The sequence below is a fragment of the Penicillium arizonense genome (assembly GCF_001773325.1).
Source record: "Penicillium arizonense strain CBS 141311 chromosome Unknown PENARI_contig001, whole genome shotgun sequence".
Taxonomy (NCBI): domain Eukaryota; kingdom Fungi; phylum Ascomycota; class Eurotiomycetes; order Eurotiales; family Aspergillaceae; genus Penicillium; species Penicillium arizonense.
Window position 1 is genome coordinate 1,605,324 of NW_019173278.1, and position 17,179 is coordinate 1,622,502.

Consider the following 17,179-nt stretch of genomic DNA (forward strand, 5'->3'; position numbering starts at 1 on the left):
ATTATTAGCAAGGGGCTGAGTATACCGGTTCAAGATACATCCAGTGTTGGTTTTCTATCGATTTACCGCTGCGGCTGAGTTTCTAGCGTCTGAAACCAGCATTCTAGTTGAATAGGATGTTTTTATAATGTGCAATCTATGAAGCTATACACAGTACGATACTAGACAGATAGGAATCATTCTTCCGCGGGAAACGTTATGATCATTCTGAGGAGGCGAAGACTGCGCGAGTTCTCTAAGATCTGCCGGGTATCCCTCTCACTCTAACTAGTAGAAAAGGAGATATCGTAACGTACAAGAAAGAATAATGAGAAAGAGCAAAATTCAAGGAAATTCGTGGCAATACATGTCGTAGATTGAGAAAAATTCATCGGGCAGGGATAAGATGGGGGAAGAAGTAATGTTATATACTCTTGGTCATCTAACCACGGGTATCGCAGAAACAAAGTGAATGGGGAGTCATAAAGAATGAGAGGAGTAAAATACGTAGATAGCATACTAACTGTTTAGACACAGAGCTTAAATCATGTTAGCTCCATTGAAGGTGACCTCAGCCCCAGTGTCTCGACCACGCTTGAGAGCTTTGGCCAGCATAAGCTCTCGCATCCAATCAATGCGTTGATCGCGGGTCTTGACAGAAAAATGGTGTGACTTTCCACTGTTCAAAAACAAGGTTTTTCGGTCAATAATGGCGCTGCCGTTGGGTGTAGGAATCAAGGAGAACTGAAAGGCCGACGCATTAAGTGGGTTTTCATTTCGTTTGAGGACGGTCTTTTTGAATGCCGCCGTAAGCTTAGACCTCGAGGCAAATGAGGAACAAGCGACTGCATAGTCATCGACATCGATATACTCGAGGGCCTTGGACTCCAGACGGGCAGATGCTTCATTGTCGTGCATTGCAAGCTGAGTGCCCTTCAGAGTGAAGTGGTGATCTTCCCAATCATGACGAATCAATTTGGTGGTCTTGCGCTTCTTCATCCACCCACTGTGTGTCACGTCACCTTCTCCTCGTCTAGTAGAGGGGAACAAGGCGTTGTTGCGGAACTGGGGTGCCCGAGGTGTGTTTTGCAGGTCCTCTGGAGTCTCGATTGGACTCATGGCATACCCCTCCTTGAGAGGGTTCAGGGTGGCAACATTATGAATAGAAGGGTACCGCCGATGACCTTCCGCTTTGCTTGAGGATGGCCGAATGATTGGATCCGCCATAAAATATCTTTCGTTTCCGAACCGCATGTTGGGTGGCACTGACTGAGAATCTTCTCGTGCCACCGGACCTATGGGAACGGCAGTCACTGGCACATCAATATCCGAAAGAGGGGTCTCCGAGCGATAACAAGGATCACGTCTGTAGAAGTCCCCGGGAGACGCGATAGCTCCGCTTGAAAAGGACTGCTGTTCTCCAGGGATAGCGGTTCTGTCATTGAACTGGTTTCTTCTAGACAGAATAGAAGGCGTGACAGTACGTAACTCCGACATGTTCTCCGTGATGACTGAACCCTCACTGGAGTCATGCATACTAGGAATTCGGAGTTTCGGCAAGTGACGCAGATGATCAGCCAGCGTAGGTGTTATCTTTGCTGAGTCGGGGGAATTAGATCCAGGGGATGAAAGATGGTCAGTTGGTGGAGTGGCTGGCTGATCAACTGTCTGCAAGCGGTCAAGACTCTGGAAGTTCAAGAAGTTTCGCACATTCTCCTGAGGGTCCCTTGGTTGCACGTCTTTCAGTCTTTCTTGCGAAAGCTGGAAAGAGGGGTGTTGAGGCCCCATGAGATCAGAGGATGCGACAAGCGAGGGAGTAACCTGAGACATGGGCGACTTGAGGAGATTTGGTGCCGTCTTAGGGTTTCCTGGGTCACCTGCAACGATGCATCTGGGCCCGAGAGACTCAAGCGGCAGGTCCTGTGCAACAAGTGCAAACCACTTCTGTTGCTTCTGCCATGTTTTGCATGCTTCTCCTTTCTTGCACTTGTGCACCTTTGGCAGACCCTGTTCAATCGCCACGATTGAGACGGAGTCATCAGGAAGAAGGTCATTCCTCTTGCTCACTTCGCTGTCGGATCTTTGACGACGCGGACGAGGCTTCGCGTCAGGTACATATTTCCCGCCAGTCGAGTATGATGTGTGGCCATTTCCTGAAACATAGGACGCATTTGGGGTAGACTCTATGCCACTAGCAACACTTGAATTGCGTGAACGTGCAGAGTGAGTGTCACTGCTCATAGACACACCACCGCCCCGGAGACTATCGATAGAGCTCATCAAGCGGTATCGCTTGCCAAAAGACTTGATTTCAAGCTCTTTGAAGAGGAAATTGTAATCGAGATCCAGGATAATGGAGCCGGAGATGTCATTTTCGAAAAACTTCTCAACAACATCATCCTCAAAATTGAGGCTTTGCAACCAACCCTTCACTTGAAAAGGTGTCCAATCACGAGGTTCAATCTGGATAGGCACTGAAGCCAGCTGAGCAACATGCGAGGATTGTTGGCGTTGTACAGGTTGCCGGGGCTCAGGGGTTGGTGCTGTTGAGCCGTTTGGAACCGGCGTATCCCGTCTATAGGGGTCGAATTTCGAGGCTCTGTGGTGAAACGGGCCGGTTGTACTGATGGGTGTTTCCTGGGCCATCGGAACTACATCCATGGCGGAGATGGTATCCGACTCGGACAACCGGAACAAATGAGGGCCATTTGGGCCTCTGACGTGTTTTTCATCGAAAAGAAAGTCGAAAGCTGTCAAGCCAGTAGACTCCGGTGTGGTGACAGTGTCTGGGTCAGAGGCGGTGGAGATGCTCCCGGTTCCAAACTAGGGATAGACAATATCAGTTCTTTCGCCATTCACATTATAGATCATTGCTCATACTTACAGAAGCCACACTTCTCATAGGTGAACTGTTTCTGTATCGGTTATACCTATATTCATCCTCGAATATTTCCGTCGCCTCCGATCCCGGTCGTGGCACGACGGTCCTGGGGGGAAATAAAGGCAACGGTTCCTGTTTCTGGTTCACAAGATAGTTCATGTGGTATGCATATTGATCCTGCGTTTGACATTAACCGGCTGGTTGGGTGTACCAAGAGTTATCAATAACACACCATGTTATCACGCCAGGAGCCTAGGTGGGCTGCTGGCACTAGACAGATGAATGAAATAAAGAAACCAACAGTTGGATAACCAACCCAAACCTCTCGATAAGACTGGGTGGTATGTGTTAATGAGGGTGGAACCAAATGTTAAAGAACGCTATGATGGGGAAACTTATCATAATTAAGCAGTTCGGGCTTTGGATGATTTATGTACAAGGTAACTCAACTGGGGTCTACTAGATGTTCGTCTGTGGGGCTACCAGTAAAAATGCGCGGTACCAGGTGCTTCGGGCGATTTCGTGGATTCGGCGAATTGCAGTTGCAGCTCGGACAGCAACTGGAGACATGGCTCAGCGGTAAGTACAAAGCGAGGCGCCCATGATGAGGCATCTGGGTGGTCAATACGCCAACTTGGAACACTAGCTTAGGAGACAGGTGCCAAAAAAATAAAAGTTCATCCGGCAAGACTGAGTCCTTCTCGTGCTCGTTGGGTGAGACGTAATGCAGTCGGCGTCGAACCTGCATGAGGGGTTGAGGAAAGCGGGTGATGGCGGTCTGTGAGAGGCTGCTCATCACGGCGCTACTGCGGTGATGATATTCTTGGCACACTTGCACAGGCTGGTGATCTCTTAATAGCAATCCTGGCGCGTAGAGGGGTTTCGGGTTCAAATTTATAAATTGATGGTATTTCCTCGCGCATTCAAGGGGAGGCTGGGGCCAAAAAATCTTGATTGGCATTCCAGTGCTTTCGACTTGGAACAATATGAAAGAGGAAAGAGTCCGCAAGAGCTGAGCGCCAGAGACGCAGATGCGTCCTAGATACTGCAGTAAATTTTATTCCAGTAAGTATTAAATTAATTATTTTAAGGGAATATTGACCAGAATTTCTGCCGAGTCAGGAAAATGACTCGGGAAGGATTCAAAGGTCCGTTGAGTAGACCGTGTCACAATCACACTGCAGATCCTCCTTCCTTCGGGCTGTCTCACCGAAGCGATTGGTCTGGTTATGTGGCTTCCTTACTTTTGTGAGTCCTTCACTCAACGGTTCTTAATAACAAACATCAATATTTCCTCCGCGCCGATGTAATTCAGTATGTGGCACGGGGAACCTTTCATATTTCATGGCCGATCGTGGTCGTACAGTAAAACTTGAGCTCCATACCATGCCAGAATAAATTTGGGAATAGCGTAGTTTGATGATGGGGGTTTCATGCACTGCAGGCGGTAGCTACCGGTATTCTCGATGCGCTGGGCTTGGGATCGGCTATTGTCAAAATGAATATCGAGCGAAAGTCCATCCAGCAGTCTGCATAGAACTGGGTTCCCGTGTGCTATTTCATTCAAGTCCACTGAGATCGGTTCTGGCCCGAGGGCTTATGCACCCAAGTGACGGGCCCCTGTAACTCAACATGAATCACACCGCGTGCTCACACAACATCAAAGTTCGGCACACAGTAGACCGAGTTACTCCCGACATATAGAGCTTCTGTTGCAAGCTCGATACTATCCATAGGGCTGTAGAACACGATAAAGTGATAACTATTCCACTAATTTAACTGTCAACATATGTTTAAAAAGAAAGTCTGTTATTTTGAGCTTGCGCTAATCAATGCATCATATTCATCTCGGGGTAAGAAGTCAGTTGCTCTGGAAATTCTATCCCACTTCTAGTCCGGCATGGATAATAATGTCTGTGGCGTAAGCAGATATACAATCGACGAATTCGACATTTTCATATTGCCCAGTACTTTGCGAAGTGTGATATCCCCCGCGTGCCACGGGTATCCACATCTCAGGATGCAATCTGACTGGAGCAGAAATCTAGCGTCTCAAAAACAATACCACAGTATAGAACAGTAGAGATACCCAATATGCTTCCTAGCCACGAATAGTTTCATGCTATTTCAATTCATGCCTCAGATCAATGAGAACGTTGTATGGGGCCGGATGTCCTATACTTTTAGGTAGACCTTCCAGACGTTTTGTCGTCCGGCTATTGACTAATCTTTTTCTTTCAGGACGGATGGTATCAACCGATATTCAGGCTTCGCTCATCCTTTTGCTTATTTTAAGACGTCAATATCAGCCGTCAGTATAATCTCTAGCAGTTACCTTAGCGTATATCGGGCAGATCCCTCGTATGTGGAAATGAGCAGGCAAACTCGTCCTCGATGGATTTATCACATCCTCGTGCGCAAAGGGCACGTGCATGTGGAACAGGTCACATGCAGCTTAACAATCATGGACGGTGTCATGTTAATACTTCATAACCTATTGATTGGGCGGTGCCTTGCGTAGGTGGCCTTGAAATCGGTCTTGGCAACGGTCTTTGCTTTGCGGATGGGATCAGCAACACCCAGACTACAGTACACGCCTATTTCTACACTCTTCAGAAAAAGAAAGCTTATGACACTGTACCTTGGGGACACACAGGAAAGTCCCAGATATTCACATGGAACGATGAAATGGACGTGTAAATAGTAGTTCCGCCTACACGGCACGCACAGTCTTGATTGCATACAAGTATATACGTACTGGCCTAGCTGTACACAAGAGCATCCTGGCCGGTCAATTGATCGGCTCTGACTCTAATCTCCTTTTACATTTCCCCTGGATTTGTATGACCTATCAGTCTATTTTCTGCAGATATCACACATATGGGTAGTTGATAGATCTTGGTCTACGTGCTGTAGTGGCACATGGCTGCGATCACTACTGCCTTTGTTCACAGAGAGAGTGACATGATTTTAGTTTGGATGGAAGAGTAATTCTCAATCCAATGGCGTTATTGGTGCTCTGCCGTATTCCGTGACCAAAAAAGCCATCACAAATACTTGATTGCCCGATTATATTTGCGTCTAAATTAAGGACAATAACAATCACGGGTAATCATTCTCAATCCAAATATAGAAGAGCCATTTAGCTGGGAATGACAATATCCTTCCTAACTCGGAGAATGCATAATGATGTCCTAAGGTAGTATCTGACAGAATGGAGGATTGATCGTACATAGACAGAACCTTGGGACAGCTGACATGGCTTACCCCGCACGAATTGATACTAATTATGGCTGTTTGGACTTTTCTATTGCTAATTATGGGTACAAGGCTGGACTAATTCCCCTTAACCATGGCTTAAAAGGTTATTATTAGAAGTTTTGAGGATGCATGATGTATCAAACTTAGGCAATTGTCTGCACATCTCAATCTCAATAACAATAAGATTGGTCTGAAGAAAGGCGCTTAAGTGTTGCTAATTAAGAACCTTTTTTTGTGAAGTGACCTTATCACAGTCCGAGCGTCAGCCTTGGCGCATTAGTGCCCCCAGCTCTGCACGGCCCGGCCCCACGGTTGGCTGCCATTCAACCGTTCTGCAAAACACCGATGGCACTAAAAGTTAGTCGGCCTTAGTGCATGAGATCACTCAGCAAATGAGAAGCTTGAAATTGAAGCTTGGCATGCAATGGCTGCTTTTTGATCACACTTGAAAACTGCATGTTCTTTTGCTAGCCATTCAGTTCTGGGCTCACCAGCCAATCCTGCCCATCCCTCCTACCATTTGAGGTTAGCTTGTGGATTACCTGACTCGCAATGATAGGCTGGCCTCCTATCATCTGCCCACCGGTGTCAATTACTTTTTCCAACAATTTACCAACAACCCCGCTCCCACAGTAAGCGTTAAAATCGAAATCATTCAAGACGCGCTCAAGATGTTGGTTGATTGTGATATGTACGGCGTTATACTGTTTGAACTTTGTAATTAGAATTTCATGGACCCTCCGATCTCCATTTCAAGCTGACTGTGGCAATTCTACTGGCCGAGGGTCACTATGCAGAAAAAAGCAATAATCAACTAAGTCCTCGAGAAAGAGCCTATCAGCGGCAGAATGTGCCATATTTGGAGTCGCACTAGGTGGTACATGGAAGTGAGCTGCTCGAGTTGGTGATTTCCCAGTTGGGCACTAGCAGGGATAATGTGCAGGTCCACTGTAACTCTCATGGATCATGGGGGCACCCTAGTCGTCCTACCAGAGATCACTATCCGCTAGTCGCAGGCGCCACTTGAGGGGATCGACCCTGGTTACCTGTCGTCCGTCACTCTTCGTGCTTACACCCCTGTCAGGTCCCAAATTTAGTCTGGAACCCAGCCAACAACCCGTATCTCGACACTGATTTGCTCCTGGAGTTGTATTCTCCACCCGATGTTCGCATATTCTTCCGGCTCAAACTAGGCTCGCCTACCGCTTCCAACAAAAAATAGAAGCATGCATGCCATGGCTGCTGATCGTAGCGTAGACTTATAACTTGCCGCATCCGAGATCTCTAGATAAAAGATCTCCCTTGAACCCGTCTCGAAGTGTTTTTTTTTTCCAACCTTCATTTCCATCCCTCCTCGTTTACTCCTTAATAGAGTGCATTAGCTGCCGGTTCAGCTTTGCCATTGCGTCTTTTTAGTTGACAAAAAGGTGGCTGGTCCCCCTCATCAACTATACTATTTCTTTGCCGGCCGCGCCGCCCCCCAATCTTTCTGATCGCTTTGGTCATTGATTGACCGTTGTTATTGTTGTTGATACTGGATATCGTGAATTATAAAATCGAAAATGCCCGCCTCAAGGAACGTCGATATTGCTTCGGCAAGAAACATCGGTTCTTCTTCTGCGGAGAGATCTGTCGATGCACAGCCCTTGGACAAGTCGAATGGACGGATGCACAAAAGGTCTCGCTCTGGTACGAACATTCACAACCACAACTGATGCACTTGATCAGATACATTGCCTGTAACATTGATGCTAACAATTTCGAAGGTTGCTTCACCTGCCGCCTACGAAGAAAGAAGTGCGACGAAGGCCACCCCGCCTGCAAAGCTTGCACAAACCTCAATGTCAAGTGCGAATATAAACGACCTGTGTGGTGGGGCACCCCGGAACAAAGAAGACAACAGAAGGAGCGGATAAAGACTAAGATCAAGCAAACCAAGTCGCTGGAGCGAAGTGGATCTCTTCAGGGTATGTCGGCTGTAGTTAAATTGTTTCGATATGACCCCGACAAGTTTTCTAACTATAAGTTCGACAGATCATATGAACCGAGTTCTCTCATCGGCAAGTCCTGGAGAGCATGAATATCACCATCCTTCTTTTGTCGAGAACTTTGATCCTTCTATTGGAGCGCATTTTTCTACACCTGGATTCGTTCCTATAACCTATTCCCGTTATACCCCGTATGAGGTGGATGTTAGAACCGAACGCCAAACCTTTGTCAATGATGTGCCGTTGCGACATGACTCTTCAATCTCGACCTTCAATACAATGGGCCCACCACAGCTTCATGCCACGCTCCCAACCTTCCCAGCCGACGACTGGCTTCAAGATGAATGCTTTGACTCTTCAAATCAGTTCTCTGAGGTTGATCCAGCCCTGTCTGGTCACAGTGTTGGGCAATCTTACGCCTCTATGCATGCCAATATCCCTGTCGACGACTATGACCGACCGTTACTGGATCATTTCGTGGACAACGTCTTGCGGATGATTTTCCCAATCCTGGAGGTTCATCAACGTGGTTCCGCACGAGCCAGATCCGTGCTTCAGTCCCTCGAGACGAATAAGTCATACTTTCACTGCTGTCTTAGCGTTGCCGCCATTCACCTTAAGTCAACTACTGGATTGGATGGAGAACAAATCGACCACGATATCATGCGCCATCGTTACGAGGCTATTTCCGAATTGTGTCAAGCACTGAACAAGGACGCCGATCACGAGAAAATTTTGGATGCGACACTTGCCATGATTTTCTTCCACTGCTCGGTTGGTGCGACCGATGATTATCTTCCTGATATTCCTTGGAACGACCATTTCCAGGCGGTGTCAAACTTGGTCAGCAAACTGGACTTGACAAACAAAGAAATCCCATGTGGTCCTATGTATACGGTGCCACCATTCAGTATGTCCCTGACCTCCTGGATTGACATTTTGGGCGCGACAATGCTTGGGAAAACACCGGAGTTTGCCCATTCCTACCGCTCCAAGCACCTCAGTGGAACATCTTCAGGTCTCCGAGAACTAATGGGTTGTGATGACCGCATTATGTACCTGATTTCAGAAATTGCCTGCCTCGAATCCCTCAAGATTGAGGGCCGGGTCGACAACATCACTGTTTGTACGCATGTGTCTGCTTTGGGTAGTCAGTTGGAATTTACCGAAGACCCTAACCAACCATTGGAGAGTCCGTACTCACCAACTGGTGCAATCCGACCTGAAGCATTGACAAAAGCAATGACTGCCATCTTCCGCATCGCCGCCCGCATTTACCTTTGCAGTCTGGTTCCTGGCGCCGACCGCAATCAAAACAGTACTATGAACCTTGTTGCCGCATTGACAGATACTCTGGCCTACATCCCGACCGGGCCCTTTGGATTTGACCGCTCTCTGGTCTGGCCACTCCTCATTGCTGGTGCATTCTCTACTCCCTCCAGCTCATTCCGTCGGGCACTAGACGATCGAGTGACAACCCTAGGAGACCTTGCCGACCTTGGAAGCATTGGTCGCATGTACCAATTGCTTACCGAATACTGGCGTCTAAGCGATGACCCAGTCAATCCGTATGTCTCTCCGGAAGAGACTGTGGTCGAGACAGGATATCCATCTGCGGAGGTGAATCACGATGCTCTTGCTTCGCCTCCTCTTGCGTCCCCTGGGATGCGGGAAATTAAGAGGCAACAAGTTCACTGGCGAGATGTCATGGCCCGAAACAATTGGCGCCATCTTTTGATTTAAGTACGCATCAAGAGCCAGTTTCAGTTTTTGTTCTCGCAAGTTTAGAGAACGCGTTTGATTATTCAATGATACCTCCTGGGCTTCTTGGCAATTGCTCAGGACTGCATGCATGCCTCATGGCTGGACTTTAAAGCGTTGGTGTTTTTTTGGGTTGAGCCCTCTGACATTCGCTTTTGTTTTTGATGTCATCTTTTTGTGAATAATTTTCCTCATTGGGGTGTCTTGAGTGCTACATATGTTGAGTTGGATATGTTTGCCCAAAATTTCTTTAACGCTCTCTCTATAACATATACCCTCTGGGAAGCAGTAAGCGCTTGACTTGTTCCATCTTTCAATCTCCTGCCGTCGATGTATCTTGAGCCTCCGTAGTTTTCAGCAATCTCCTGGAGCGGTTGCCATGTGCCTAACTGCTCCTCTTATGGATCCAATTGCTTTTAGTGTTAAAGGCTCATAACTCCTTTGCTCAAGCAGATCTAGAATTTTGAAATCTATCTCGCTTTTTAGAGTTTGACATGAGATCGATCAGACTATTTATACAAAGAGAAATCTATCTTTTTCATTATATCTAACATGAACAGCTTTCCGGGCTCGAACCTGTCTTCGCGCAGATTCCACGATCCAGGTCCACCGAGTCCCTCCTGAATTGCCATTATAGGCCTGTTTCATGATGGAGCGTTAACTGAGAATTCTATCCCACGAGGTCAGAGAAACATTCGGCGGGAAACGGTCAAAAGTAGGTCCCCATCTTTAAGTCGTAGCCATCCGCATCTTTGAGAGAGGGTCTATCTAGTATCTGTTGCGCTTTCTGCAGTACACTTGGATCCTGAAACACAGATAATGTTCTGCTGCAGCCCGCTGTGGAGGTGAAGAAGCAACTTAGCGTGCAGATATTGGATGAGGTTATGATTGTTCCCTAGAAGGTAGTATCGTCGAGGACATATCTGATGTAGGCAAGCCCCTGCAGAAACTGTGCGTTTGCAGAGTACGCGCTCATTTGCGGCAAGCTAATTGGACAGTCATCAAAGCCACTGGTTCCAGCGACTGATGAAACAATTGCAATATCTTCATGAATATACTCCGCAGTATTTTTACATTCAAGTTGAATGAATCCATGACCATTTATTGATACCTCGGACTTCTGGTCCAGCATAGAATGTCGAGCCGCCAAAGTCATGAATGGCGCGCGCTCTGAGGGTAGCGAACCAGCAAAGCCAAGGCACCATAGAAGGACGGTTGCTGAAGGAACCAAGCCGCCAGTCGACGCCTCAGTCGCGTGGAGGTTATTTTTGGAGAGGAAGGCAGGTGGCACTCCTGAATCAGAAGGCGCGCGACAATGCGGTCGGTGTTTTATCCTTGGGGTTTAATTAAGTATGGAAGGCGGTTATTCTTTTGGAAATACTGTAGCATCTATTATATAATTACACTTGAGCATCCCACCAAGTTGTTGGAATCATCTCCAGTCTTTTTGTTTTCTTTTCTTACTCTTGTTCATTATCAACCAACGTTCCAACACTTCCATTCACTTTCTGACCGAGCGCTGGCCGCTTTTATACGTTCACCGCGACTGTCTCTATTCTTAGGAATCATTTATTGCTCAGCTGTGCTCAGCCCCTTTACAAAGATAGGTGAGTGTACGGAGATTCCTTCGGGGACCAAGTATGCGATTGGATTGGCTGCAAGGATGGGGGCTAACTGGTTTTTAGTTTCGACTCGACTTCTCCGTATTGACTGATACCGTCCGGTACGGTACATCTGTTACGGTTCTGTACAATACCGTTCAACATATAGAAAAAGATCGCCTTGGCCCTCCTGAGTTCTTCCTTGTAAGACTTACTTATCCACACCCCTCCCCTCCTCGGCTCAGTCCAACATTACTTTGATTCTCATATTCCAACACAGGCACTTCCTCTTGGTTCTTAAAGCGCGAGTGAACCGCCTGTGCTTGCGTCACACTACGCCATCCCTCTCAACCGAATTGACTTGCCCCGACCTCTTTACTTTTTCCCAATTTGCGGTATCCTGTTGACCAAGATGCCAGCCCCCAAGCCAGAGCTTCAACCACTGAAGACTCCGAAGTCTTTCACATTCCCTTCGGAAATACACAAGGCTTCCAAAACCCTTACTGTCAGTGAAATCAAACGCGAGGATGGAAGCGCAACTCCTATCACACCTCCACTGTCATACACCGAGTTCCTCAGCGCTCTTACACCAGTATTCACAAGTCCAGTGAGTGCCGGAGGGTTTCCAAAATTCTCGATGGAGAAAACCCAGCCGTCGCCTATTTCGCAGCCGTCTTCTGCAATAAGTCCCGCGTTCTCCTCCGAGAATTCATTGAAATCGCCAGCCATCTCCCTTCCACCACCCTCACCTTCACCTCGCACGGCTAAGTCCGCTAAAGCGCCGCCTGCGCTAAGACGACTGCGCATTCCTCAATCTCTCAAGGCATTTTCGTCAAAGGATTCCCCGCGAACTGCTACTCCGTGCAGCGCGACTCCATACAGTGCCAGTCCTTATAGTGCGAATCCCTGGAGCACGAGTAGTCTCCGATCACCATTTTCGCCATCAGACTGGAAACTTCGGTATCTTGATGCACCGAGAAGTGCGACCACAAAAGCTGTCAGTGTCCGACAAGTTGTTACCCGCACTGTCACGTACAAGCGTACCCCGCTTGATCCCCCGCCCAAGGGGAAGAGACGCAAGACCCAAGAATGTCGAGAGGCTTGAGCTGGTATTTCGCCGCCCATTCATGGAGTTTTGTTCATCATGTTCTGTTTGTTTGAGCTTTTGAGTTTATGTGCAATCCATAGCGTTGAATGTTTTGGGGACTTTATTTGATGCCACTGTGAGCGCCTGAGGCCGTACTTGACACTATTACACAATGGTGCAAAGTACGAGCTGAACCTTGATTATTTGGCTCTAATGTTTCCGTTTTACTTTCTGTTGTGGAAGTTGAATTTCTTGCGAGCGTTAAGGAGTGGGGCGAACTGGAGACTTGGAGTTTAGTTGGGATTTGCAATTGCGGCGTTATTTTTGGTGATTTGGCAAAACTTGTCCAAGGAATCAGAAGCCTGACTAGTACTGTCGGTGTTCACTGGTGGCTTCGGTTTGGGGGACCACGAATTGGGCTCTCATTTTGTCTTGGGTTCTACATTATGCGTCAAAATTGGTCAGTGGGCCAGCTCGGTAGCATTTACGGCGAATACATCTGGGTCATGCATGTTTGTCTCACTGTTATTTTTGCAATTTTATATCCAACATCCAATGCATACGTTCGTAAACTCTACTAACACACCTTGACCGCTTGGTAAGAACAGAGTATAAAATTGAAGCACCGCCAATGAAACCTTGTACTTTCGTATTCGATGTAGGCCCTTGAGGCTCAGAGCCTCATTGACCTACGGTGGGTCAAGACTTTGGGGGCCTGCGCAGTAAGGCTGAATATACCCTGTTCGACTCTGTCCTATTAGGAATTGATACATCACCGATGCCGCACCGCGGCTTGGTTTGAGTTGCCACGTGTTAGGTCGTAGCATGGTAGCTAATGAGAATGCGCCAAAAACCAACAGACATCCAGCATCTACGGGGACAGGAAACAACCCCACTGAGGCTATGCGGGCTTGCAATCTTATCCGGGCAAGGAATCTTTAGCGTGCTACCTGTAATTCGGAGAATTTATGATAAGTTACAGAAGAGCCTGACGTACAAATATCTATTTCCTGTGCTCTTCCAAGACCAAAGCCACCATTAAAATTCCCAAGTCCAACGCTACCAGGCTTTCTTATTCATGGATTAGAAGTTAGGCCTTAATCTATTATTTCATTCCATAATACAAAGGATTTTTATACTTATCTCGAAGACTCTTGTTAGGTATACAGGATTGGTAAACAGCCCTTTGTATAACGGCCCCCTGATCCTGGCGCCACGAGGGATCTAGATGGCGCTCCAAATACGACAGCTAGCCTCCTAAGCAAACTCAGAGTATGGTACCAACAGCCAGGGTGAGCTGCTAATGGACTTTGTCCTATTTCGATGCATCTTAGCTTGGTGAGGCGAAGTGCGGCCCAAGTGGTTACTTCCTTTCCGGTGACAGCGTCAAGAACGCCACTGCCTTCCTTATAGCGTACAATATACAATGGAGCCCCAACAAGTGGCTATCTCCTGACTCGTAGGATCGGAGCTGCAGGCTAAGCCTATGTACGATTGACATATTGGTGCTAATGTTTATCTTGTATGTTTGTAAGGCGTGACCGTTGAGAAGAAAGTATTAGGTATTACTGAAGTTTCGCTCAATATATAAAGCATGAGATTCATACTGCTGCGCCAATTATACAAGAGTCTGGATACCAGGCGAAGATTGATTTGCTTACATTTCGTACACACTTTCCTCAGGTCAAGAAGCCTTGCCGAAACCCTTGACGAGACGGGTACCGATTATTTCATTCACGGATAATGCTCAGGCTTCCTCGTGTGCTCAGATTGGTTAGAAAGCCCCCCGCCTCCGATGTGAAGAGTACATTGGCGAGTATGATATGTTCGTGGTTGATGTATTGCCCCTACCTGATAGAAGTGGTTTCAAAAATACCACAATACCAAGATACCCACTTGTACGAAATAAAAAAAATACGCCATTTAAAACATATGTATTTTCAATCTAAATAATATGGTGGGTCTGTTAAATGATCAATTCACCTTGCTATTTCTGAATCAATTATTGTCGCAGTCATATAATCCACCGAATATGGGCGCCTGGCGACTAAAGCTTTGTTGGTTCATATCAAGTGTCCGATCTTTTGTTATATTCTGTACTCCGTATCGATACATCCATTTACGCAGCCTTTATCACACGAAGCATTGGAATCACGATGCAATCACAAACCTTGGAAGCAGTCCGCTTTTCATAGCGATGAAGGCAGGTGATGAGCTCAGCTGCAACTGACCACTGAGCATGCATAGCAGAGACCTGAATGTTATGCTCAGGGCACCTTGCACCCTGTTCCACGTACGGCATTGATTCTGGTGATATCCCTGCAATCTATAAGCGCTTGCGCTATTCCTATTTCAGACTAGGGGTCCGTGTGGGCAGCCGATGAGCCCCGTTCTCAACCATGGTTGGACAAACGAACTCCTTGGGACCCGCTGTGGGGTATTCAAGTTCAAACCTCGACTGCTTTGTCTGGTGTAACGTGGTGGATACATTGTCGCTTATCCTATCAGGATTCAAAGATGACGCACTTAGTCTTCAAACAGCAGTAAGTGTCAACATAATATCTTGTGGCTTGATCAAGGCTGTATAGGTGGGAGTTTCTATTTGAAACTTTCATTGCTCTATACAAATTACCATATAATCAATAGCGGTATATTACACTTAGTGCACTCGAACTACTGCTGGTGTCGGAGCAAAACTGGTGTGCCACCATGCGCTATCCTTGCACTCACAGTAGTGTGAAGACTCTTTTCTTAGATGCCTAACCCAGGCTTTATGTGTCGGGGTGGGTGGATACTCCAGCCAATGACAGCAACAGAATAGCCGCTGTGGCTGTCTGTACGTCAGGCTTGCTGGTCATCTGGGATACTTGGAAGCCCCAAGCACGCTGACTAAATATTGGATGCTTGCTAGGATTGTGCTGTTCTAATTTTATCTTGTAGCGTGTGGGTTTTAGCGTAAACGTGCAAGGTTATTTTTGGAACCAGGATGTCGGGACATCAACTACACATGAATATATATGGAAATCAACCATCTCTCGCTTCAACCCAAAAGAAAGGGCCCGTCAAATTGGAATGATGGAGGCTCATTGCTTCACAGCCAGTTTGTACCAATACAACACGGCTATTCATCTTCGGTGCATTATTCTATACGTGCAACAACGGCAAAAGCTGGTCAAGTTTTGAGTTCTTGTAGATTGACCGTTCTATTTACTTTTAGCACTTCATCCCGCTCTGTGCGCCAATCATTCCTAACTACTTCACATCGTCTCGAACTTGGATCAGCCAAAGGCGTCACGCTCCTGCATACACCATCTTCCCTTGAGGTTTTTCGCAACTGAGGTCCCTTCCTTTGTCCCAAGTGGCCAATACTAAGATCCACCGTACCAAGAATAGAATATCCTGGAGCTCTTATGCTACCCTCCTGCCATGTGGAGAATTACCTGGCGCTCATCTACCGGAGTTCGCCCAATAGGTAACGATATACATCCTATCCGCAGCTTGCTTCAATCAACGTATGTTTTTCATTGGCTCAAGAAGACTCTTTACAGCGGTTAATGCTTCACGTCGAGGTTTATGGTGCTATTCTTAGCAATAAAGGACTTTCGGCTGCACATCCTCTGCCTTATGACCCCGTTCCTGCAGATTGAACAACGATATGTGCTGCCGTTCTTCTTGATCCGACTAATCATGACGTCCAACTAAGAATAGACAGCATCTGCTAGTCTACTAGCCTCCTGTTCCCCTCATCAGGGAGGGTCTTTTGCCGCCGATCTCACTGTTTGCGAAGTTCAATGATCAAACTACAGGTGTTCCGCGCTCGGGATACGTGACAGAACTGCAAGCTTGGGACTATCACTTACAAAGGTGTGCCTTTCATCTACTTCTCCTCTTCTAAATATACATTTGGTACGTATTTCCCCTCCCTGAGAGTTGTTTTTTGATGGTTTTGTATCATACAGTATGATACCTATCCCTTTTCTTGACTTGGATGAAGCCCTGACTGTCAATACAGGATCCAAATTAAGAACCTTGCCTTCACAATCATGCATGATCTTCTGGCGCTAGATCAGGGCATGATACAACGATGATATGGGCTTGTTCTCCGGGCAAAGACACAACTGATCAGTTCAACAACTCCAGGAAGACCGCATACCGGCATTCATGGGCTCGATATGGTCAGCTAAGGCTCATTGACAATTCAATTGCTGCTGTTATGCTAGCATGCAAATTAACAGTGCTCTTGTCATTCAACCTCGCGATCTATACAGAGCAGTTCATACGTCATGCATTTGCAGTATAAGATGCTAATACTATAATTTTAGGAAGATCATGCAGGGATTCAAAAACCAACAAGGGCCTTCAATTGGTGGGATAAAAATAGACAATGTGCCCTTGATGCATGAGTGCGGGGTCTATCACAATCGCCCCGACTACTTCCTCCCACGGGCCGCAAACCATGATCTATTTTTGATGTTATCATGGTCCTTTGAGGCATTTACTTGGAAGACCTTACTTGATTTCCCGGGACATAAAAGGCTGGGGCCCCAAAGACCAACTGCTCTGAAAGAGTTGACTGTGAATAACTATAGGCTGGAGCAGGTGGCTGTTCTAAATTTAGAGG

The 17,179-nt window shown here is 46.9% G+C and overlaps 3 protein-coding genes across 3 annotated transcripts; 2 read left to right on the forward strand and 1 right to left on the reverse strand.

The window, feature by feature from the left end:
• Positions 1-519: 519 nt before the first annotated feature.
• PENARI_c001G05392 (SAM and PH domain-containing protein) lies at positions 520-2,881 on the reverse strand (the record flags this gene model as incomplete). The annotated part of the gene is made up of 2 exons (XM_022626551.1): positions 520-2,802; positions 2,864-2,881. 2 exons carry the CDS (start codon positions 2,879-2,881, stop codon positions 520-522), a joined length of 2,301 nt encoding a protein of 766 aa, XP_022493281.1.
• Positions 2,882-7,683: 4,802 nt separating this feature from the next.
• On the forward strand, positions 7,684-9,852 carry PENARI_c001G09238 (Zn(II)2Cys6 transcription factor; the record flags this gene model as incomplete). Its single annotated transcript, XM_022626852.1, has 3 exons — positions 7,684-7,810; positions 7,888-8,088; positions 8,156-9,852. 3 exons carry the CDS (start codon positions 7,684-7,686, stop codon positions 9,850-9,852), a joined length of 2,025 nt encoding a protein of 674 aa, XP_022493707.1.
• Positions 9,853-11,883: 2,031 nt separating this feature from the next.
• Positions 11,884-12,576, forward strand: PENARI_c001G00392 (uncharacterized protein; the record flags this gene model as incomplete). Its single annotated transcript, XM_022626144.1, has 1 exon — positions 11,884-12,576. The coding sequence occupies one exon, from the start codon at positions 11,884-11,886 to the stop codon at positions 12,574-12,576; it is 693 nt and encodes a 230-aa protein (XP_022493586.1).
• Positions 12,577-17,179: the final 4,603 nt, after the last annotated feature.